Here is a 19,507-nt window from a genome sequence, read left to right as displayed (position 1 = left end):
AATCGTGGCTATATATAGAGACCCAAACATTCTAGAATGTTCGGTTATGACATCATACAGCTACATCACGAATGTTCCAGAACGTTCTATCATGATGTCACGCTAGGGTTCCATAATGTTCTATCTTCTAGAAAGTTCTATTATGACATCGCCACAAACGTTCCAGAAGGTTCTATGTTCTAGAAAGAACTATTATGACATCACCACAACACTCTAGAAGGTTTTAGGTTCCAGAAGGCCCTATTATGACAAATACGACGGTTCAATGACTTTATCTAAATCCAATCAATATTAAACATTCCAATAATAATAATAATAATAACAATAACCAAAACACTCATATGGCCGTTACACTCAGACTGAGGTCAACTTGCAAAAAAGAAAAAAAAAATCATGAAAATGATGCGAGTGGCCCAAATCAGAATTGAAAAAGATCAGATTCCATTTGATCTCTGCGGTGGTACACTACCCAGCTGCTCCATATATATATATACAGTATATATAAAAGATGTGCGCATGCGTCGACTGAGACGGCCGCTGCTGCAGATCGCTCTACCTGTTTTTTTATTTTTTATTTATTCTTATTTGTGATTTTTTATTTTGACTACCTAAATGTTTATTGTGAGAGATCTGTGGTGTGGAAATTCCCTCTGGATCAATAAAGTACTTCTATTCTATCTGTATACAATCTGTTTGTTTTTGTCATGCCGTTTCCAGTCATTGGTCATCACTGGACAATTATACACACATCCCTGGCATAATTTTATAGATTTTGTTGAGGAAGTCCGCTGTTTGATCAGCCTGATAGTGAGGCACTCAACCCCCCCCCCCCCCCCCCCCCCCCCACCCCGACTGATCCAGTGGCTAACAGTAGAACACTGACAGTGGTGGTACTTGGGCAGCTCCCAGCTGGGAATCTGTGTAACTTTTGAAAAAGATGTGAGAAAAGTCAAATAGATTAAAAAATAAATATATCAAGATTTATAAAGAGCAACAACAGAACAAATAAACAATATGAACTTTATGAAATAAATAAATAACAATATGAAATGAATAGGAAAAAGTATAAACGTATTTAATCATATTAACCCTTTATTCGCCAATGACGTGTTATCACGTCATTCTCCGCCATGCGTAATCTGCCAATGACGCCGTAAGGCGTCTTTGAGATCAATATTTCAAAAATCTGTGATGGCAATCATATTTCACCCATGGAGACTTGAGATCTCCTGTTGATCTCCTCTCAACTCTCCAACGGTTCAAGAGCGCCATCTGGTGGCCGATCGGCGGATCGCCCAAACAGGAAGTGACGCGCCGGAAGTGGTGCTCATCCATATTCGGTCCGGGCACTCGCTATCGTTAGCGGGACTCCAGCTCGACACACTGGACAGCGATCCGTTGCCAATAACTCGATAAACAACATAATTTGGACGCATATAGCATTATACAACCTGGACATGGATGGCATATATCAACATCCCATAATCGCGAACTTTCTGCTCCACGCTGACCACTCAGCAGAAGTTGCGGTAAGTTTCAGCGCGTTTGAATATTATGATCCATATAACCCCCCCCCCCCCCCCCTCCGGTCACCAGCAGATGATGAGGCATGACGCTTAGGACCTTGTTATATTGACATTTTTTATCTGACGTCAATCGGTATCAAACTACATTTGATGATCTAATATATGTATTTGTGGCTATAAATCACGTTCTGCAGAATGCTGCAGAAAACGATAAAAACATATTTATACTTTAGACCGTATTTTAGTATGAATATGTGAATGAAAAAGTAGAACGTTGCTACATCCTAAACGATAGATACTTGACGTTGAATGGGCCATAGTAATGTCAATTTAGCAATACAATTTAAAAAGTTATAGCCCTGCAAAGAAGGGGAACATCACCATAGACTTACAGTACTGGCAGACAGTGGATTAAGATCAGAATAATCCCTGGCAGATAAAGGGTTCATAAAAAGGTATCAAATTAAAAAGGTAAATAGAAGAGAAAAAAAATAGTATAATACAAAAAAAGTCAACACAATTCTACGACCAGGCACTTCTTCCGTCAGAGCAACACTATAGCCACCTAATCCCCGCACTCCATGACCCCCAGAAGACATCGGCTCTCCTCCCCGCACTCCATGACCCCCAGAAGACATCGTCTCTCCTCCCCGCACTCCATGACCCCCAGAAGACATCTCCTCTCCTCCCCGCACTCCATGACCCCCAGAAGACATCTCCTCTCCTCCCTGCACTCCATGACCCCCAGAAGACATCTTCTCCCCTCCCCGCACTCCATGACCCCCAGAAGACATCGTCTCCTCTCCTCCCCGCACTCCATGACCCCCAAAAGAAGACATCTCCTCTCCTCCCTGCACTCCATGACCCCCAGAAGACATCTCCTCTCCTCCCTGCACTCCATGACCCCCAGAAGACATCTTCTCTCCTCCCCGCACTCCATGACCCCCAGAAGACATCTCCTCTCCACCCCGCACTCCATGACCCCCAGAAGACATCTTCTCTCCTCCCCACACTCCATGACCCCCCAGAAGACATCGTCTCTCCTCCCTCTGCACTCCATGACCCCCAGAAGACATCTCCTCTCCTCCCTCTGCACTCCATGACCCCCAGAAGACATCTCCTCTCCTCCCTGCACTCCATGACCCCCCAGAAGACATCTCCTCTCCTCCCTGCACTCCATGACCCCCAGAACCAGAAGACATCTCCTCTCCTCCCTCTGCACTCCATGACCCCCAGAAGAAGACATCTTCTCTCCTCCCCACACTCCATGACCCCCAGAAGAAGACATCTTCTCTCCTCCCTGCACTCCATGACCCCCAGAAGACATCTCCTCTCCTCCCTCCCCCCCTTTCTCAGGCTCCTGCAGTAGAAGCCACTATGTTCAAGCTGACCCCGTCACCCAACCACATCTGTCAACCCCCCGCCCCCAGCCCCCCCCAGCCCCCCCAGCCCCCTCTCCCATTCCAGAGTCAGCTGAATCCGTCTCTCTCTGCGCTGCTGAAGACCTCATTGTTTACTCTGGAAGAAAAACACAGCGGCCGGCGCGGCACTGAAAAGTTCAAGTTACCGATCCTTAAAGATCTCCGTGTGGAGGAGATCAGGAACCCTCCGTCCCGAGAGAGAGAGAGAGAGGCTCCGCTCGCCAGTGACCCGCTGCTGGACGCTTCGCCAACGGGGCCCGTCGTCCGTTTGAAAGCTTCCCAATAAAAAAAATCTCGTGCAGACTTTTGAACCCTTGCACCCTCGGAGATCTCAGTGGGGAGCTGCTGGGTTTCCTGTGTTGACATGATGATCCAATGCTGGGAAAATAACCAACAACACGAGAAAAAACATTTCATACGGCCGTTTCAACGGAAGCCTTTTTCCCCGCAAAGTCGTCTTGAACGTGTCGCGAAAGTTCAACGATACGAGTTTTTTTTTTTTTTTTTTAAACAAGGATCGCTGAAATGTTATTCATATGAGTTAGGCATCAAAGAAAATATTGTTTGTTTCCTGTTGGTTGTCAGTTAAGGCCATGGGTAGGTAGGGAATTTATTAGTATTATTATTCTTTTTATAATTTTTTTTACTGCGACTATGGGGAATTTCTTTATTTAATTAAAATGTTCACAACAACATGGATGCATGTACTCTGCCAGAATGTTTAATATCCATAATACTAAAGGTTTGACTAAGATTTTTATGAAACTTTATTGTAAAAAAAAAATGTATAAATTTCTTTTGGCTCATAAAATAAATTGGGTCGCACCTAAATCGGCAGGGTCGGTCGGCGACCGGAACCAAACCATTATTTTTGTTAGGCCTTGCAAGGGTGAATTTGACTTGCAAAAAAGAATTTAAGCACGTCTATGCATTCAGCGGCCAACGGTTTAGCATAGAGGAATGAGCAGGACACTGCTTCCTAAAGCAACACGTCATTATCTAGTTTCAGCCATATTATTAATGAGCCAGGAGGACAGATAGGAACCAGTTGCTCTCTTCAGCACTCAAGAGTTGAGCTGGTGTTAGCAGTGCGTTTATAAAAAATACATGATACAAATACTGGTTTGTTGAAGGTTCCCAACAGCAGCCAAAAGAAAATACATGCAAGTCTTGTATGAAAGGGCCTGTACAAATAAAGATTATTATTAGGAGGGAAGAATTCGAGAACTACTAGGAATGTCTGACCGCTAAGTGTGTCTGACTCTTAACCACCAAAACCTGCACATATGACTTATATCATGCCAGTTAGGGTACCTTGTGTCTACTGCACCTTGTGTCTACTGCACCTTGTGTTTACTGCACCTTGTGTCTACTGCACCTTGTGTTTACTGCACCTTGTGTATACTGCACCTTGTGTCTACTGCACCTTGTGTATACTGCACCTTGTGTCTACTGCACCTTGTGTCTACTGCACCTTGTGTCTACTGCACCTTGTGTTTACTGCACCTTGTGTCTACTGCACCTTGTGTCTACTGCACCTTGTCTCTACTGCACCTTGTGTCTACTGCACCTTGTGTCTACTGCACCTTGTGTATACTGCACCTTGTGTCTACTGCACCTTGTGTCTACTGCACCTTGTGTATACTGCACCTTGTGTTTACTGCACCTTGTGTATACTGCACCTTGTGTATACTGCACCTTGTGTATACTGCACCTTGTGTATACTGCACCTTGTGTCTACTGCACCTTGTGTCTACTGCACCTTGTGTGTACTGCACCTTGTGTCTACTGCACTTTGTGTCTACTGCACCTTGTGTATACTGCACCTTGTGTCTACTGCACCTTGTGTCTACTGCACCTTGTGTCTACTGCACCTTGTGTCTACTGCACCTTGTGTATACTGCACCTTGTGTTTACTGCACCTTGTGTCTACTGCACCTTGTGTATACTGCACCTTGTGTCTACTGCACCTTGTGTGTACTGCACCTTGTGTATACTGCACCCTGTGTATACTGCACCTTGTGTCTACTGCACCTTGTGTATACTGTACCTTGTGTATACTGCACCTTGTGTCTACTGCACCTTGTGTGTACTGCACCTTGTGTATACTGTTTACTTTTACACGTAGTATATATTCAGATTCAAATGATTTATTGCCTATATTTATTGTAACGTATAATATAACCGATGGGGCATATAATACAGACACTCATCTGCACCTTTGATTACACTTGCTTACGTTCTCATATTCACAGTTAATTATATTGTTTCCACTTGTTTATTTTCTCACATTTTTATATTCAGATCAAAAATTGTATTGCCTATATTCATGTCTTTCTTTTATAGGGAGGTGTAGTGGTTACGTCATTGGTGTTTCCCGCGCGGTCCACCGTCCTTGAAATTGCCATGTATTTCCAATGGACCCGTTTCTAAATCGTCTCGTTTAAAACAGATAAAGCATGAACATTTGCATGGTGTACCTTTCCGTGCGTATTCATCCACAATCTATAGCTCAACGTGAAGATATTTGCAATTAATCGTAAAAAAAAACAAGATCGCCGAATTGTATTTCAACCAAAAGTGCTTAAACTATAAAGTTAGTGATAGAAGGGAACTCATTTTGTGCAAAAAATGGAAAGCTTTCCAATGTGCATGAGGCAGAATTGTTACAATAATAGCCGATAATCCATTTTCCCAATGATAAATTCCTATACGGGTGGACCTCGCGGGCGGTCCAAAGTGACGTCAGACGACACCTAATAAATAATAAATTGAATTTGTATTGCACTTTTTGTTCGCTGGGATCCCAAAGTGCTACAAGGTTCAAACTAATTATTGGTAAAAAAAATATATATATACAGAATAAAAATAAGATAAAAATAGAACATAGTTAAAAACATAGTATAAACAGAAAATTTAAAACAACAGCACAAGAAAAAAAACAAGAAAAAAAATAAGCTAACAGTCAAAGGCCTTTTTAAACAGATAGGTTTTCAGGCCTGCTTTAAAAGAGTCCAGGCTCTGTGGTGCCCTCAGTGCCCACCTCCCTATTAGCGGTGACGTGGTGTGGTCGCCGCACGCCGGAACTCAAACAGGAAGCCTCTGCAGCCGGTGAGCGGGCCGAGCAGCGGTGGTGGAAATGAAAAACACTCATTACGGGGCTGCAGATCCAGAGGTTAAGAGCTTCATGTGATCTCGCGGCTCATAACATCTCATTTCTTTAGTAAACCTGTCATCTTCTCCAGAGAGCAACGTCCATGTATAGTTTAATTACGTCGGCTGAGGAAGGGAGCGGGCGCTTCTCGTTCGAGAGTTAACCATTTCACTACCACCCTACAGAAGGTTCATCCTTTCACTAAAGTGGTAGTGAAAGGCTTAACCTTCTGTAGTGTGGTAGTGAAAGGGTTAACCTTCTGTAGTGTGGTAGTGAAAGGGTTAACCTTCTGTAGTGTGTTAGTGAAAGGGTTAACCTTCTGTAGTGTGGCAGTGAAAGGGTTAACCTTCTGTAGTGTGGTAGTGAAAGGGTTAACCTTCTGTAGTGTGGTAGTGAAAGGGTTAACCTTCTGTAGTGTGGCAGTGAAAGGGTTAACCTTCTGTAGTGTGGTAGTGAAAGGGTTAACCTTCTGTAGTGTGGTAGTGAAAGGGTTAACCTTCTGTAGTGTGGTAGTGAAAGGGTTAACCTTCTGTAGTGTGGTAGTGAAAGGGTTAAACGTTTATTTCTACGTTTTATATTTTCGTCCGTTATGATGAGCGAAGATAGAAACCGATAGTTCCCTTTGTTCTGAAGGGTTTGTGAGGACACCCAGAACACACACAGAGAATCCCAAACGTGAGCAGGGCCAACGACCTGTGACGACATACTCTCCACTAAACACGGGTAGATCCGAGTCAAAACCCCACCGTTACAGACGGTACTCACACCCGGCTACAGACAAATCGTCAAACACTTTAGTTTGATGGTTAGGCTCTCTGCATCTCACCTACAGTGTGATTGATTGATTGATTGATTGATTGATTGATTGATTGATTGATTGAAAACCTTATGGGTACAATACAGTACGGCTCAATACAAACAATTGTTAAGGGGATGCAGACCAGAGAAAGACTTTCGTTTTGTTTACATCAGGGTCCCCCATTTTCAATTCATCATGACATATATGACATACACGACATACAGATAGACAGTACTGTTTGACATTTATGACATACAAGATAATATACAAATATACAGTCCTGTTTAAGACACAGAGATCCTAAAAGAAAATATATACATTCGAGGGGGAAGAAACTGTACATTGGAGGGGGTTGGGTGGGTGGGTGGGGTGAGGTTTTGACATTTACCGGGGCCAGTTTAGAATTGCAGCCTCCCGTAGGTGCTCTTTGAGAGCGGTTTTGAAGGTGGGTAGGGATTCACATTCTTTTACGGCTGTGGGTAGGGCGTTCCAGATTGTTCATGTGGCATAATTGCAAAACGTGTTTAGTCCCTTGTTTGAGCCGAATCTGGGTAACTCGTGTCAGTAACTCGTCAAGACGATCGATTTAGACCGTCGACACTAACATGAGGTCGTCACGTGTCGTTCTGGCTGCTGCAACTCTTCATGGTTTTTACAATAACAACTTGTTTATATACTCCCAACGCTGACCTTAACTCTTAACTGAAAGCATTCCCACTATCTACAAATTAAAAATAAAGTCTGTTGAAACTACCCTGTTGACAGTCTACGGAAAGGTAAGGTGAAAGTCTAGATACCACCGGCCACAGTGAACCGACGCGCTGCTGATAAGATGTAGGCCTAGGTAGGGCTGGGCGATATGGCCAAAAATGATATCACGATAACATATCGATATCATCACTCGATATCGCTAATTATCGATATTGTTATAAGTATAAAAAATATATATATTTTAAACAACAGATGTATGTTTATTTTGCAGCAATTCTTTGTCGTTGCCGCCATCTTGGAGTGTTACAGCCCCTCACACTCCAGTTCTCAGGCTGCAGCTGGTTTGAAAGCGGAAAGTAAACCGGCTTCTCTGCTGGCTGTGGCTCCAGGGGAGTTGAACAGTTCTGGCTCTACTCGTTTCTTTTCTATCTTTTGGTGCTTTTTTGGTGGACAAACCACCAAAGGAGACTAGCTCAGCTAGCACACATAGCCTACTGTGTACAGACGGTTTCAAACTGTATTTTAAATTAGAAAGCAAACAAAATAAATGGACAAGAGAAAAATAAATAAATTTGGTCAGTATTGTCATTTGGACAAGCAAAGCCATTACTTTAAGCTGCAGGCAAGAAAGACAAGTCTGTCCACTGCCCTGTTGCAGGTCACAAAAAAGCAGGGCGTAGCTGAAAAAGAGCATCTGTGCTCAGCGAACCTACCCTGGGTAAATAAAGGTTAAACAAAATATATCGCGATAATTATCTGTATCGTTTTATCGCCCAGCCCTAGGCCTAGGTATTCTACAACGGATATCTAAAATAAAGCGTGACCACGACACACAGGGTTATAAAACCATCCCCACGTCTCCACCGCCGAGACGACCCGTACGTCTCTTACCTTGCTTCCCTCGGGGGACGCACATCCATCTATGGTTAAATTCCTCGGTAGAGACATTTTCTTTCAAAGCCTATATACACACACACAGTAGTCCACCCCCCACCCAACCACCCAAACAAGTCACCCAAACAACTGCCTCTTTGAACTGCTGCGGTCAGGCAAGCGCTACCAGAGCCTCATCATGGCCAATACAGAGAGACTCAGAAGGAGCTTCTATCCCATCTCTAGGCCATCGGGATTCTTTCTCACTGACAATAACACTATGTAACAAACAACCCATCATCTACACACACTGCACACACATCCACATACACACACGTACACACTCACTTTAAAAAAAACACTCACCTTACCACTCACTTTAACACACTTTATATTTTTCTATTATTAAAGAGATTTGCACCACATTCATACCTCATTTGCACCCTACCCCAAGTTGTGTACCTCTGCATTCTACCTCACTGTTACTCATTTTACTCTGTATTGTATATTGTATATATGTATATTGCCTTTACCTACTTTTTACTTCTTCATTTCTTACTTACCTTCTCTTTACTGTATGTAGCACACTCTCGGGGGCTCATACAGAAACAAGCATTTCATTATATAAAGTATTCTGTATTTTGTTCTGACAAATAAAAAACAAACTTCCTGAAACATCACTCTGGTAACTCGGTCAACGCGGCCAGCGTGTAGCTTACCGGACCTTGGCTTGGACATGATGTAGGATGGGGGTGTGGGGGGCGGAAGCAAAAAGGTCAAAAGCTACTACACCCTGAGTTGACACTGCCCACCACAGGAGTGAGGAAAGTCCAGATTAAGTGCTCATCCTCTTAGCGGCTAAGCCACACACAGCGGTCCTCACACCACATGACACACGTGGTCATCCTCGCCAGCTGCTCCAACAAACAGATGCTCATATAGGAGCGGCTAGGGCTGGGCGATAAAACGATAATTATCGCGATATATTTTAATAATCGATATCGATTGATAATAATAATAAAAAAATCAATATATATATATATATATATATATATATTTTTTTTTTTTTGTGACCTGCAACAGGGCAGTTTTAAAACCAGAGACAGTGGACAGACTTGTCTTTCTTGCCTGCAACTTAAAGTAATGGCTTTGCTTGTCCAAATGACAATACTGACCAAATTGAGATTTCTTTTTCTCTTGTCCATTTATTTTGTTTGCTTTCTTATGTAAAATACAGTTTGAAACCGTCTGTACACAGTAGGCTATGTGTGCTAGCAGAGCTAGACTTCAGTCGCGAGTCACGGTGCACATGTGCAGTGGTTTGTCCACCAGAAAAGCGCCAAAAGATAGAAAAGAAACTAGCAGAGCCAGAACTGTTCAACTCCCCTGGAGCCACAGCCAGCAGAGAAGCCGGTTTACTTTAGCTTTCAAACCAGCTGCAGCCTGAGAACTGGAGTGTGTGAGGGGAATGGGATGTAACACTAAAGATGGCGGCAACGACAAGGAATTGCTGCGAAATAAACATACATCTGTTGTTTAAATATATATATATATATATTTTTAATCTTTTATATATTTTTTAATACTTATAACAATATCGATAATTATCGATATCGAGTGATATGATATTGTTATCGATATCGTTATCGCGATATCATTTTTGGCCATATCGCCCAGCCCTACTAGTAGGTAAGGGATATTTATAGATATCTACAGATATGTATGAATGCACAGGTACAGACAGGTGTGGATATACAAGACAAGACAATACTCTTACCTGTGCCTTTTTAAAAACTGGTTTGACTGGCCCTGATGAGCTCAATTTAATCCAGCTAATCTCTGTGGGTGTGTTCAATATTGTTGGGATTTGTCTGACACACTAACTGTTCATGAAGCCTTGACTGCATAACGTAGGCCAGACTGCCCCCCCCCTCTAATGTGAGCATATGTGTTGTTATTATTATCTTTCTTATTTTTTTATTTTTTTTTACAATGTTCAGACAATGAGACCCTGATTGGCTCAACAATTAATTAATTAATTAATAAGTTGACAGGAGATAAACACCCTGACATAGTTTTACATCACACTGTACTTTCTAGTACAGTAGATGTACTATGAACATGGTATTTGTAAAGTTAGGTGTACCATATACTTTTGTTTTCTACTGTAGTTATACTGAGAAATGGTAAAACATTGTAGTCGTCTTTACTGAAGTAACAAGGGGCGTCTCTAACTCCAGGACTGCTCCTTATCTGCTAAACACGGTATTTGGACCAGATGAGTTTGGTTTACATGAGGTGGGCTAAATGTAAACAAAGTGGGTCCAGTTTACATGAGGTAGGCTAAATGTAAACAGATTGTGAGAGATAGAAGATCCCGATAAGATAAACCCAATGGAAAAACATGCACACAACAGATCGCTAACGCTGTCACGTCCCTGACGAAGACGGACAGGAGCACTTGGATTGGACCCCGGGGCGCGGCCCCCCTTATCTGCTCCCGGCTGCCCTTGGGGGGGAAGGACGACGGGATGGGTCAAGCGCAGAGAGAGACTCAATTTCATCTGCAACCCAAAATAATTGCATTTGTTGTGTTCCTGTGTGTGCGCCGCCCATCGCATGTGTGTGTGTCACTGCATGATGAAAAGACTTCTTCAAAAGTCCAGTATTATTATTATTGTAAATGAGAGCTTACTCTCTAATGATCTTTCGAGATTAAATAAAGAATGAATGAATGTAAAGGCTGTCTAGTCAACGGTGGTCACAGAGCTTGCTGTCGGAGGTTTGGAAGCTCTACGGAAGACGCGACTAATTAATGTGAACGCGTGCGACAGGACAGCTAATTAGCCTGATTTAAAGCGGCTGCGTCGCTACTCGGAATTTATTTCTGGTGCCATTCGCCTCATTCCCTTCACTTCATTTAGGTCACAGATTGTTATGAACGCATGTCAGGGAGCCTGTGACTAATTCACTTCACTTCACTTCACTTCACTTTATTTTTAAAACACGTCATGTGAGAGTTTTCATTTATTTGTTATCCTCAAAGTGTTAAGAGCGATACTCTGTGTTGTATGTTAGAACTTTGCACTGCTCTGTTGTTATATATTTCTATTGAACTGTTTTATGTCCGTTCTATTTTTGTTATTTTTAGCCTATTTTTAAACTGAATCAAGCCGCACTTTTTTACTCTGTCTATTACATTTTTAGTATTTGTATTACTGAATGAAACTGTAAACAGAGAGGCCTATTGGGATGCTAGATCCTAATGTGAAACACTGTGATTTACCTTACCTTGCTACCTCTATCTTTTTTATGCTCGCTGTATTTTTTTTACTGTTGTGAAGCACTTTGAACTGCAACTTCTGTATGAAAAGTGCTATACAAATAAAGTTATTATTATTATCCTTGCTTTTTGCCTCGTCTTGTCGCCTTATTGTTACGATTTTATATGCTGTTAAATTTTGAAGAGGGGAGGTGAGTATTTCCTCCACAGTGTCTCCTGTCACCATGTCTCCTGTCACCATGTCTTCTGTCACTGTGTCTTTTTTAATCTAATTTCTTGTCTCTTTTATATTGCACCTTGCTCTTGTTTTCCTAATTGTACAATACCTAATTGTACAATACCTTTTTCTGTTATTTTAGTGTATTTTTACTTATTACTGCATTGTATGTGTTTTTATCATGTACCTGTGTGAAGCACTTTGGTTTGGCTCGAGTCATTTGTAAACGTGCTATAAAAATAAAGTTGACTCGACTTGATTCGACCGTGTCTTCCTGATCAGACAAACCTTCCAAATAGATTATTGGGGATTAACTAAATACAGTACGTACTTTTCACAACACACGGGTCAAAGCAGGCTTGTTGCTCGAGATCAGTGCAGCGCGTGCCGCCTGCTGCCTCCTCTGGATAAACTGCACGTCAAAGTCAGGAAACGACAGCCCTTCAGTCCTGGAAGGTCATAGATAAGTCAGGGTTTCCCAGAAGCTTTTCCCTCTTTAACCCCCTTAGCGGCATGAGATGGGTCAAAGGTCAGAGCTCCCTGGTCAACTATTGGATGCCCCCCCCCGCCCCCCCACACTGCACACTGGTCAACTGACCCCACACGCCTGGACCAGAGTTGTGTTTATTAGCTCCGTCCCTCGCTGCTACGTTAAGATCTTGTGTACACGCCTGATCTCAAACCTACCGAAGTCGGCCCATGTCACCCCACTTCTTAGGGACCTGCACTGGCTCCCCATTGCTGCACGAATCCGCTTCAAGGCCCTCGACCTGGCATATCGTGCGGCAAAGGGAACTGCTCCCGCCTACCTCCGGTCAATGGTCTCTAACTACACACCCTCAAGACCCCTACGCTCTGCATCTTCTGGCCGCCTCAGACCTACTCCTATCCGAGCTCCGGGAGGGTCATCAAAGAGAAGTCGCCTATTCTCAATCCTTGCCCCACAATGGTGGAATGAACTACCCACCCCAGTTAGGACAGCCGAAACACGTCCAATCTTTCGCCGTCGACTAAAGACGCACTTCTTCAACCATTATCTGAATTAAAAAAAGAAAGAAAAAAAAATTATCTAACCCTAACTAACCATACTGTCCTGCACTTGTCCTAATAAACTAACCTACACTGTAGCACTCAACACTTTGATGAACATTGTTACTCAGCTGATAGAGTCGTACCCTTCCTGATGGCTTGTCGTACAGAACTTGTAAGTCGCTTTGGATAAAAGCGTCAGCTAAATGACTAAATGTAAATGTAAATGTACACTGATTCGGGATCAGAATAAGATAGGTTACTGGTAGTAATGGACCTCCAGACGGACTTCAAGATAAGCGTCTGTGGGCAGAGCTACCCTCCAGCTGTAGGCTGTCTTGCCTGGTAATAGAGCGGACTAGTTTGTAAATGATTCTGGATTATTTAGCGTTGGAGCGAGCTCAGGTGTGCCCAAATGCTATAGGATCATGGCGTGGAAGTAGGGGTGTTGGAAAAGATGTATTCATGCAAGAATGAATCGCAATTCTATCACTAACCGCGGTTCAAAATCAATTTCCAACTAATTCCAATGTTTTAGATTTTGAAATATATATTAAGTTAATTCATAACATAATAAAAATATTTATTTTGCCTAGCTTTTTTTTTTTTACAGAAGACTGCCAGTAACATGTTTCTGTTCAAATGATTGTGTTTGTTGAATATGTTCAGATCTAATTTTATTGTATATATTTATGTCTTTCGACCATTAGTTACCCTGCCCATACCTGTACATCCCCTCCCCCATGTTGCTACTATGATGCCAGAATTTCCCCCAAGAGGATCAATAAAGGAATATCTCATCTTATAATCATACAATGTTATGTGTCGTTAGGGCTGACCTTCGAATATTTTTTTGGAATTCGAAGCTTCGGGGCCGAAATTCGATTTTAATTCGAAGCTTCGAGATTAAAAAAAAAATTTAAATAAAACTTTTTTTGTGGGACTTGTACAGCACTTTGTTCAACTTTGTCAGTGCTGTAAAGTTTAAACCTTTTTAAATCTTAGACAAACGAAACACTTTACTTTCATGAAATATTGTAAGCCATCATTTGAGGCTTTACAAAAGCAGCACAATGAACACAAATCTGTCAGTGTCGAGTCCGACCTCATCTTAAATAACAAACAGCATTGCTTGTTGTAGTTAACAAAGAGAGGCAGAGTTGATTTTGCAAAAAAATACATATATTTTTAATATATTCGAATTTTATTTTCATATTCGAATCCCATGCCCATCGAACGAAGCTTCGAAGCTTCGAAGTATTTAAGACAGCCCTATGTGTTGTAAAATAGAAAATATTCCACTGCCCCCATAGAGCCTAATGCTCACATTAGAGGGGGGGGGGCAGTCTGGCCTGCGTTATGCAGTCAAGGCTTCATGAAAAGTTAGTGTGTCAGACAAATCCCAACAATATTGAACACACCCACAGAGATTAGCTGGATTAAATTGAGCTCATCAGGGCCAGTCAAACCAGTTTTTAAAAAGGCACAGGTAAGAGTATTGTCTTGTCTTGTATATCCACACCTGTCTGTACCTGTGCATTCATCCATATCTGTAGATACTAGGGATGTCCGATATTATCGGCCGACCGATATTATCGGCCGATATCGGCAGTAAAATGTGATATCGGAAAATATCCGTATCGGTTTAAAAAAAATAAAAAACAATAACAATATTTGTTATATATATATCCAGTGAAATTATTAGTTACCTGAAATTATTCAGTTTTTTGGACGGGGAAACCCTGCATATATCGGTATCGGTTGATATCGGTTGATATCGGTATCGGAAATTAAGAGTTGGACAATATCGGTATCGGTAAAAAAGCCAATATCGAGCATCCCTAGTAGATACTATATCTATAAATATCCCTTACCTACTAGTAGGGCTGGGCGGTATGGCCAAAAATGATATCGCGATAACGATATCGATAACAATATCATATCACTCGATATCGATAATTATCAATATTGTTATACGTATTAAAAAAAAAATTAAAGATAAAAAAAAAACTAAAAAAATTAAACAACAGATGTATGTTTATTTCGCAGCAATTCCTTGTCGTTGCCGCCATCTTTAGTGTTACATCCCATTCCCCTCACACACTCCAGTTCTCAGGCTGCAGCTGGTTTGAAAGCTAAAGTAAACAGGCTTCTCTGCTGGCTGTGGCTCCAGGGGAGTTGAACAGTTCTGGCTCTGCTACTGTAGTTTCTTTTCTATCTTTTGGCGCTTTTCTGGTGGACAAACCACCGCACATGTGCACCGTGACTCGTGACTGGAGACTAGCTCTGCTAGCACACATAGCCTACTGTGTACAGACGGTTTCAAACTGCATTTTAAATTAGAAAGCAAACAAAATAAATGGACAAGAGACAAATAAATCTCAATTTGGTCAGTATTGTCATTTGGACAAGCAAAGCCATTACTTTAAGTTGCAGGCAAGAAAGACAAGCCTGTCCACCGTCTCTGGGTTTAAAACTGCCCTGTTGCAGGTCACAAAAAAATTTGATTTTTTTTCTTTCGATATCGACTATTAAAATATATTGCGATAATTATCGTTATATCGCCCAGCCCTACCTACTAGTACTCTAGTTGTGCTGCTGTCAAGTATGCCTTACTACCATAGTGTCTTTATACCTGTATCACTGTACATATCAATACTACAACTCTGTACATATACATCTGATTAGCGCCATACTCAGTAGTACTCATTTATATATTGTATACACAGTTTAATCACCTGTACATTGTATATTGCCGTTGAACTTTACTGTTACATTTGCACTTTACCGTTACATTTGGTTGGATGCCAAACTTATTTCCGTTGTACTGTACTTGTGCTGTATGATGACGATACATTTGAATCTTATAAATGTATGAATTATAAATTATAAATGTCTGGACAGAGTCCCCACAAGGATAAGCCTAAGTCCTTCTCTATCATACGATGCAGAGTGACTGATCTACAAAAGTAGGGCTGTACAGAATGTAATTATTTGACATTCGAAGCTTCTATTGAAGTTTTCGAATGAAGCTTCGAATGTCTGTCGTCATATTTTATGACGTAATCATAAAAAAAATATCTATTTGAATAAAGTGATTCATCTGATTAAATGAGTTTTTTTTTTTTTTTTATCAAATCAACTTTCTTTAATGAATATAACTCGTCAGTTTCGTCAACATAAATAATCCAATAAGGGCACGGCGGTTGGTACGAAAGTGATGGTGACGGTCTTGATGGAGCGCCGAGTGCCAAGCGGATGCAGACTATAGGCTACATCATTTATGATAAATGTTTAATTTTTATGACGAGGTGTGTAATACTATAATATTAGTGTAGCCTAATCTGTATCTGCAACTGTGAAGGAAAACCCCATTGGTTTAAGCAGAATGAATAGACAAAAGAAAATATGGACACATCCAGGACACATTGCGGCTCTTCTCATTCTGGCGTGTCATGTTTAGCTTTTTTACTATTGTCCCTGGAGTTCTGCAATAGAATACGTGTGTGTGAGAGAGAGAGAGACCCAGACACACTCCATAACAAAGCCCTCACCTACAGAGAGACGCCCACTCAGCCAGGGACTCACAAACACAAGCAGAGCCACCAGACAGAAACCACACTGGACTAAACCAAATTATAAGAAAACAAAAAGAAAATGATCCGACACATTAATAATAATAATAATAATTCATTTAATTTATATATCGCTTCTCAATAACCCGAAGTCGCTGACAGTAGTCGGGAGCAGGGGTACAAACAAAGAAATGAAAGCAAAGAAACAAAAACAAAAACAACAAAGAAACAAAAACAAAAGGAACATGAGACCATGGGGGGAACAGGGGAGACAGCCTGATAGCACAAAAAAGACTGGAGACAGATATCAATCAGGTTGGAGGGGAGGGGGGGGGTTTAGGGGTGGGGGGGGGTTGAAGGCAAGGGAGAACAGGTGGGTTTTGAGGCGAGCTTTGAATGTGGAGAGTGTAGGGGAGTCTCTGATGGACTGGGGGAGGGAGTTCCAGAGTCAGGAAAGAATTGGAAAGAATCAACCCAAAACCAGAGCAAATTGGAATGCTATTTGGCCCTAAACAGAGAGTACACAGTGGCAGAATACCTGAGCACTGTGACTGATCCAAAACTAAGGAGATCCACCTGTACAGACTCAGCGAGCACAGCCTAGCCATCGAGAAAGGCCACCATAGGCAGACCTGGCTCACAAGAGAAGACTGTGTGCACTGTGCACCCACTGCACACAAGAAGAGGTGGAAACCGAGCTCCACTTCTTAACAACCTGCCCACTATAGCAAGACATCAGAGACATATACTTCCCCCAAATTGCAAACACCCAAAGAGACTTTTAAAACATGGAAAATAACTCAAAACTCCCATACAGTAGTACCTACTGGGAGAAATACAACAATGTACAAACACAGCAGCAAGATTTGTGAGCTGCTGTGACAAGAAAAGGACATCCAACGGAATACAACCACCATAAAGACTGTCAATCACACAAAAGATTCCTTCTGTACTGATTTCTGTTTGATTGTTTTGTTTCCCATGTCAATAAAGCCCATTTTAATTGAATTGAGAGAGAGAGAGAGAGAGAGAATGTGTGTGTGTGCGTGTGTGTGTGTGTGTGTGTAGGTGTGTGTAGGTGTGTGTAGGTGTGTGTGTGCGTGTGTGTGTGTGTGTGTGTGTGTGTGTGTGTGTGTGGGTGTGTGTGTGTGTCTGTCTCGATTGTGAGCAAAGTTAATTCCCAAGAGACTCAATTGAGAGTAGACAAGGCGACTGCAGAATTTTGATTATTAATACTGACCCCCGTCAGTGTGTTGAATCAAATGGAGCAAACCCAGTGTGCAGAGAATATGAATTCTCACACACACACCTCTGTCGGGGACTTCACTCACACACACCTCTGTCAGGGACTTCACACATGCACACACCTTCAAAGGCAAAGGAGAACCACTGTACCTGGGTAGAATGTTAATCATTAGCTCATGCAGTAGGTGGCCTTGGAATAAGACTGTGTTTACAAATACTTTGACAGCTGACCAGAATTAATCCATCAGCTTATTGTCACTATGAAACGCACACTGGCCTTGCTGGTAAGTAATATTAAACAGGATTTAGCCTGCGTGTGTGTGTGTGTGTGTGTGTGTGTGTGTGTGTGTGTGTGTGTGTGTGTGTGTGTGTGTGTGTGTGTGTGTGTGTGAAACAGAGAGGAGAGAGAGAGAGAGTGTGTGTGTGTGTGTGTGTGTGTGTGTGTGTGTGTGTGTGTGTGTGTGTGTGTGTGTGCGTGCGTGTATATAATGGCATGCACCAAAATAGAGGTGGTGTTTATCATTATCCTTTTAAACCTCAAAGAATGTGTGTGGGGCGATTTAATACCCAATTAATACCATTGGCATTGGCTAGATCTATGCCTAAATTAAGATTACACAGTTTTAACAACACATGTATCATGTTATGCTTTACCGGCAGTGTCCCTGGAGGTCTGCAATATAATAACTGAGTGTGTGTGTGTGTGTGTGTGTGTGTGTGTGTGTGTGTGTGTGTGTGTGTGTGTGTGTGTCGTCTCAATTGACAGTGTCAACAATCAACAAACGTGTCATACAGGTAGGCTAATGTGATGCAGTGTGTCACCAACACCTGCACCCCCGCAGCCACATCATCTATAGATAGCGAGGAGGATCATTCATAACCGAGGGGGGGCAAATTAAAAATAAGCTTTAATAAGCATTTTACCATTTCGTCCTCGTTTCCTTCTTCCTCGTAGTCCTTGCTCCCCTGCTCCTCTTCGTCGTCGTCATCCGCGGCGCTCTTCTCTCCTTCTTCCTCTCCTTCTCCTCCTCCTCCTCCTCGCCCCGCGGTCACACTTTCAAAGTCAGCGGGAGAGGGGTCGTGGAAATCGGCGTCTTCCTCCAGGGGCGTCACGCTGCTGCGGTGCCCCGACTCCCCCTCGGACAGGGTGTCGGAGTCCGAGGAAGAAGCTTGGCTCCCGCTGCCAAACCTCTCGAAGTGCGGCGGCGGACGAGGATCCATAACAACAACAACGAGGATCGTTCGTTATACGTCGCTATATAATATATATAATCCACCTTTAGGGAGCCAGCAGATCACAGATAAAACGACCGTAGTTGTGCCACCTGTCCTCCGTTAGAGTCATCTTGGATGTCGAGAGTAGTAGTAGTTAGTTAGTTAGTTTTCGAGAGACGCGGCTGCCGCCGACTTGTTGCTTGTTGCTTGTTGCTTCAGGCGCGGTGTGATGTGGTGTCAGCAGCGTGTGTCCTCCTCCTGCACCGTGGAGGAGTGAGCAGCCCACAGCCCGCCTGCCTGCCCGCCTCGCCTGCCCGCCTGCCCGCCTGGAGTTCAGTCCTAAACCCGCCCACACGAAGTGAGAGGACACAGGCCATATATATAAATAACATTGAGATGGTAACCCACCTACCCAACCAACCTCCTCCAATGTACAGTTCCCCCCCCCCCCTCAAATGT

At 42.6% G+C, this 19,507-nt stretch overlaps 1 protein-coding gene across 1 annotated transcript in view; it reads right to left on the bottom strand.

Moving 5' to 3' along the window:
- mast4 (microtubule associated serine/threonine kinase family member 4) overlaps window positions 1–19,262 on the bottom strand; it is a 275,602-nt gene extending 256,340 nt beyond the window's left edge. Inside the window, 1 exon segment of the mRNA XM_084325402.1 lies at window positions 18,758–19,262. Coding sequence (XP_084181528.1) covers window positions 18,758–19,054 — 297 coding nt within the window. The 5' untranslated portion in view covers window positions 19,055–19,262.
- Window positions 19,263–19,507: the final 245 nt, after the last annotated feature.

Source organism: Notolepis coatsorum (genome assembly GCF_963971535.1).
Source record: "Notolepis coatsorum genome assembly, chromosome: 11".
NCBI classification, from domain to species: domain Eukaryota; kingdom Metazoa; phylum Chordata; class Actinopteri; order Aulopiformes; family Paralepididae; genus Notolepis; species Notolepis coatsorum.
Note: the sequence above shows the minus strand (reverse complement) of the source record. Positions and strands in the feature narration are given on the sequence as shown.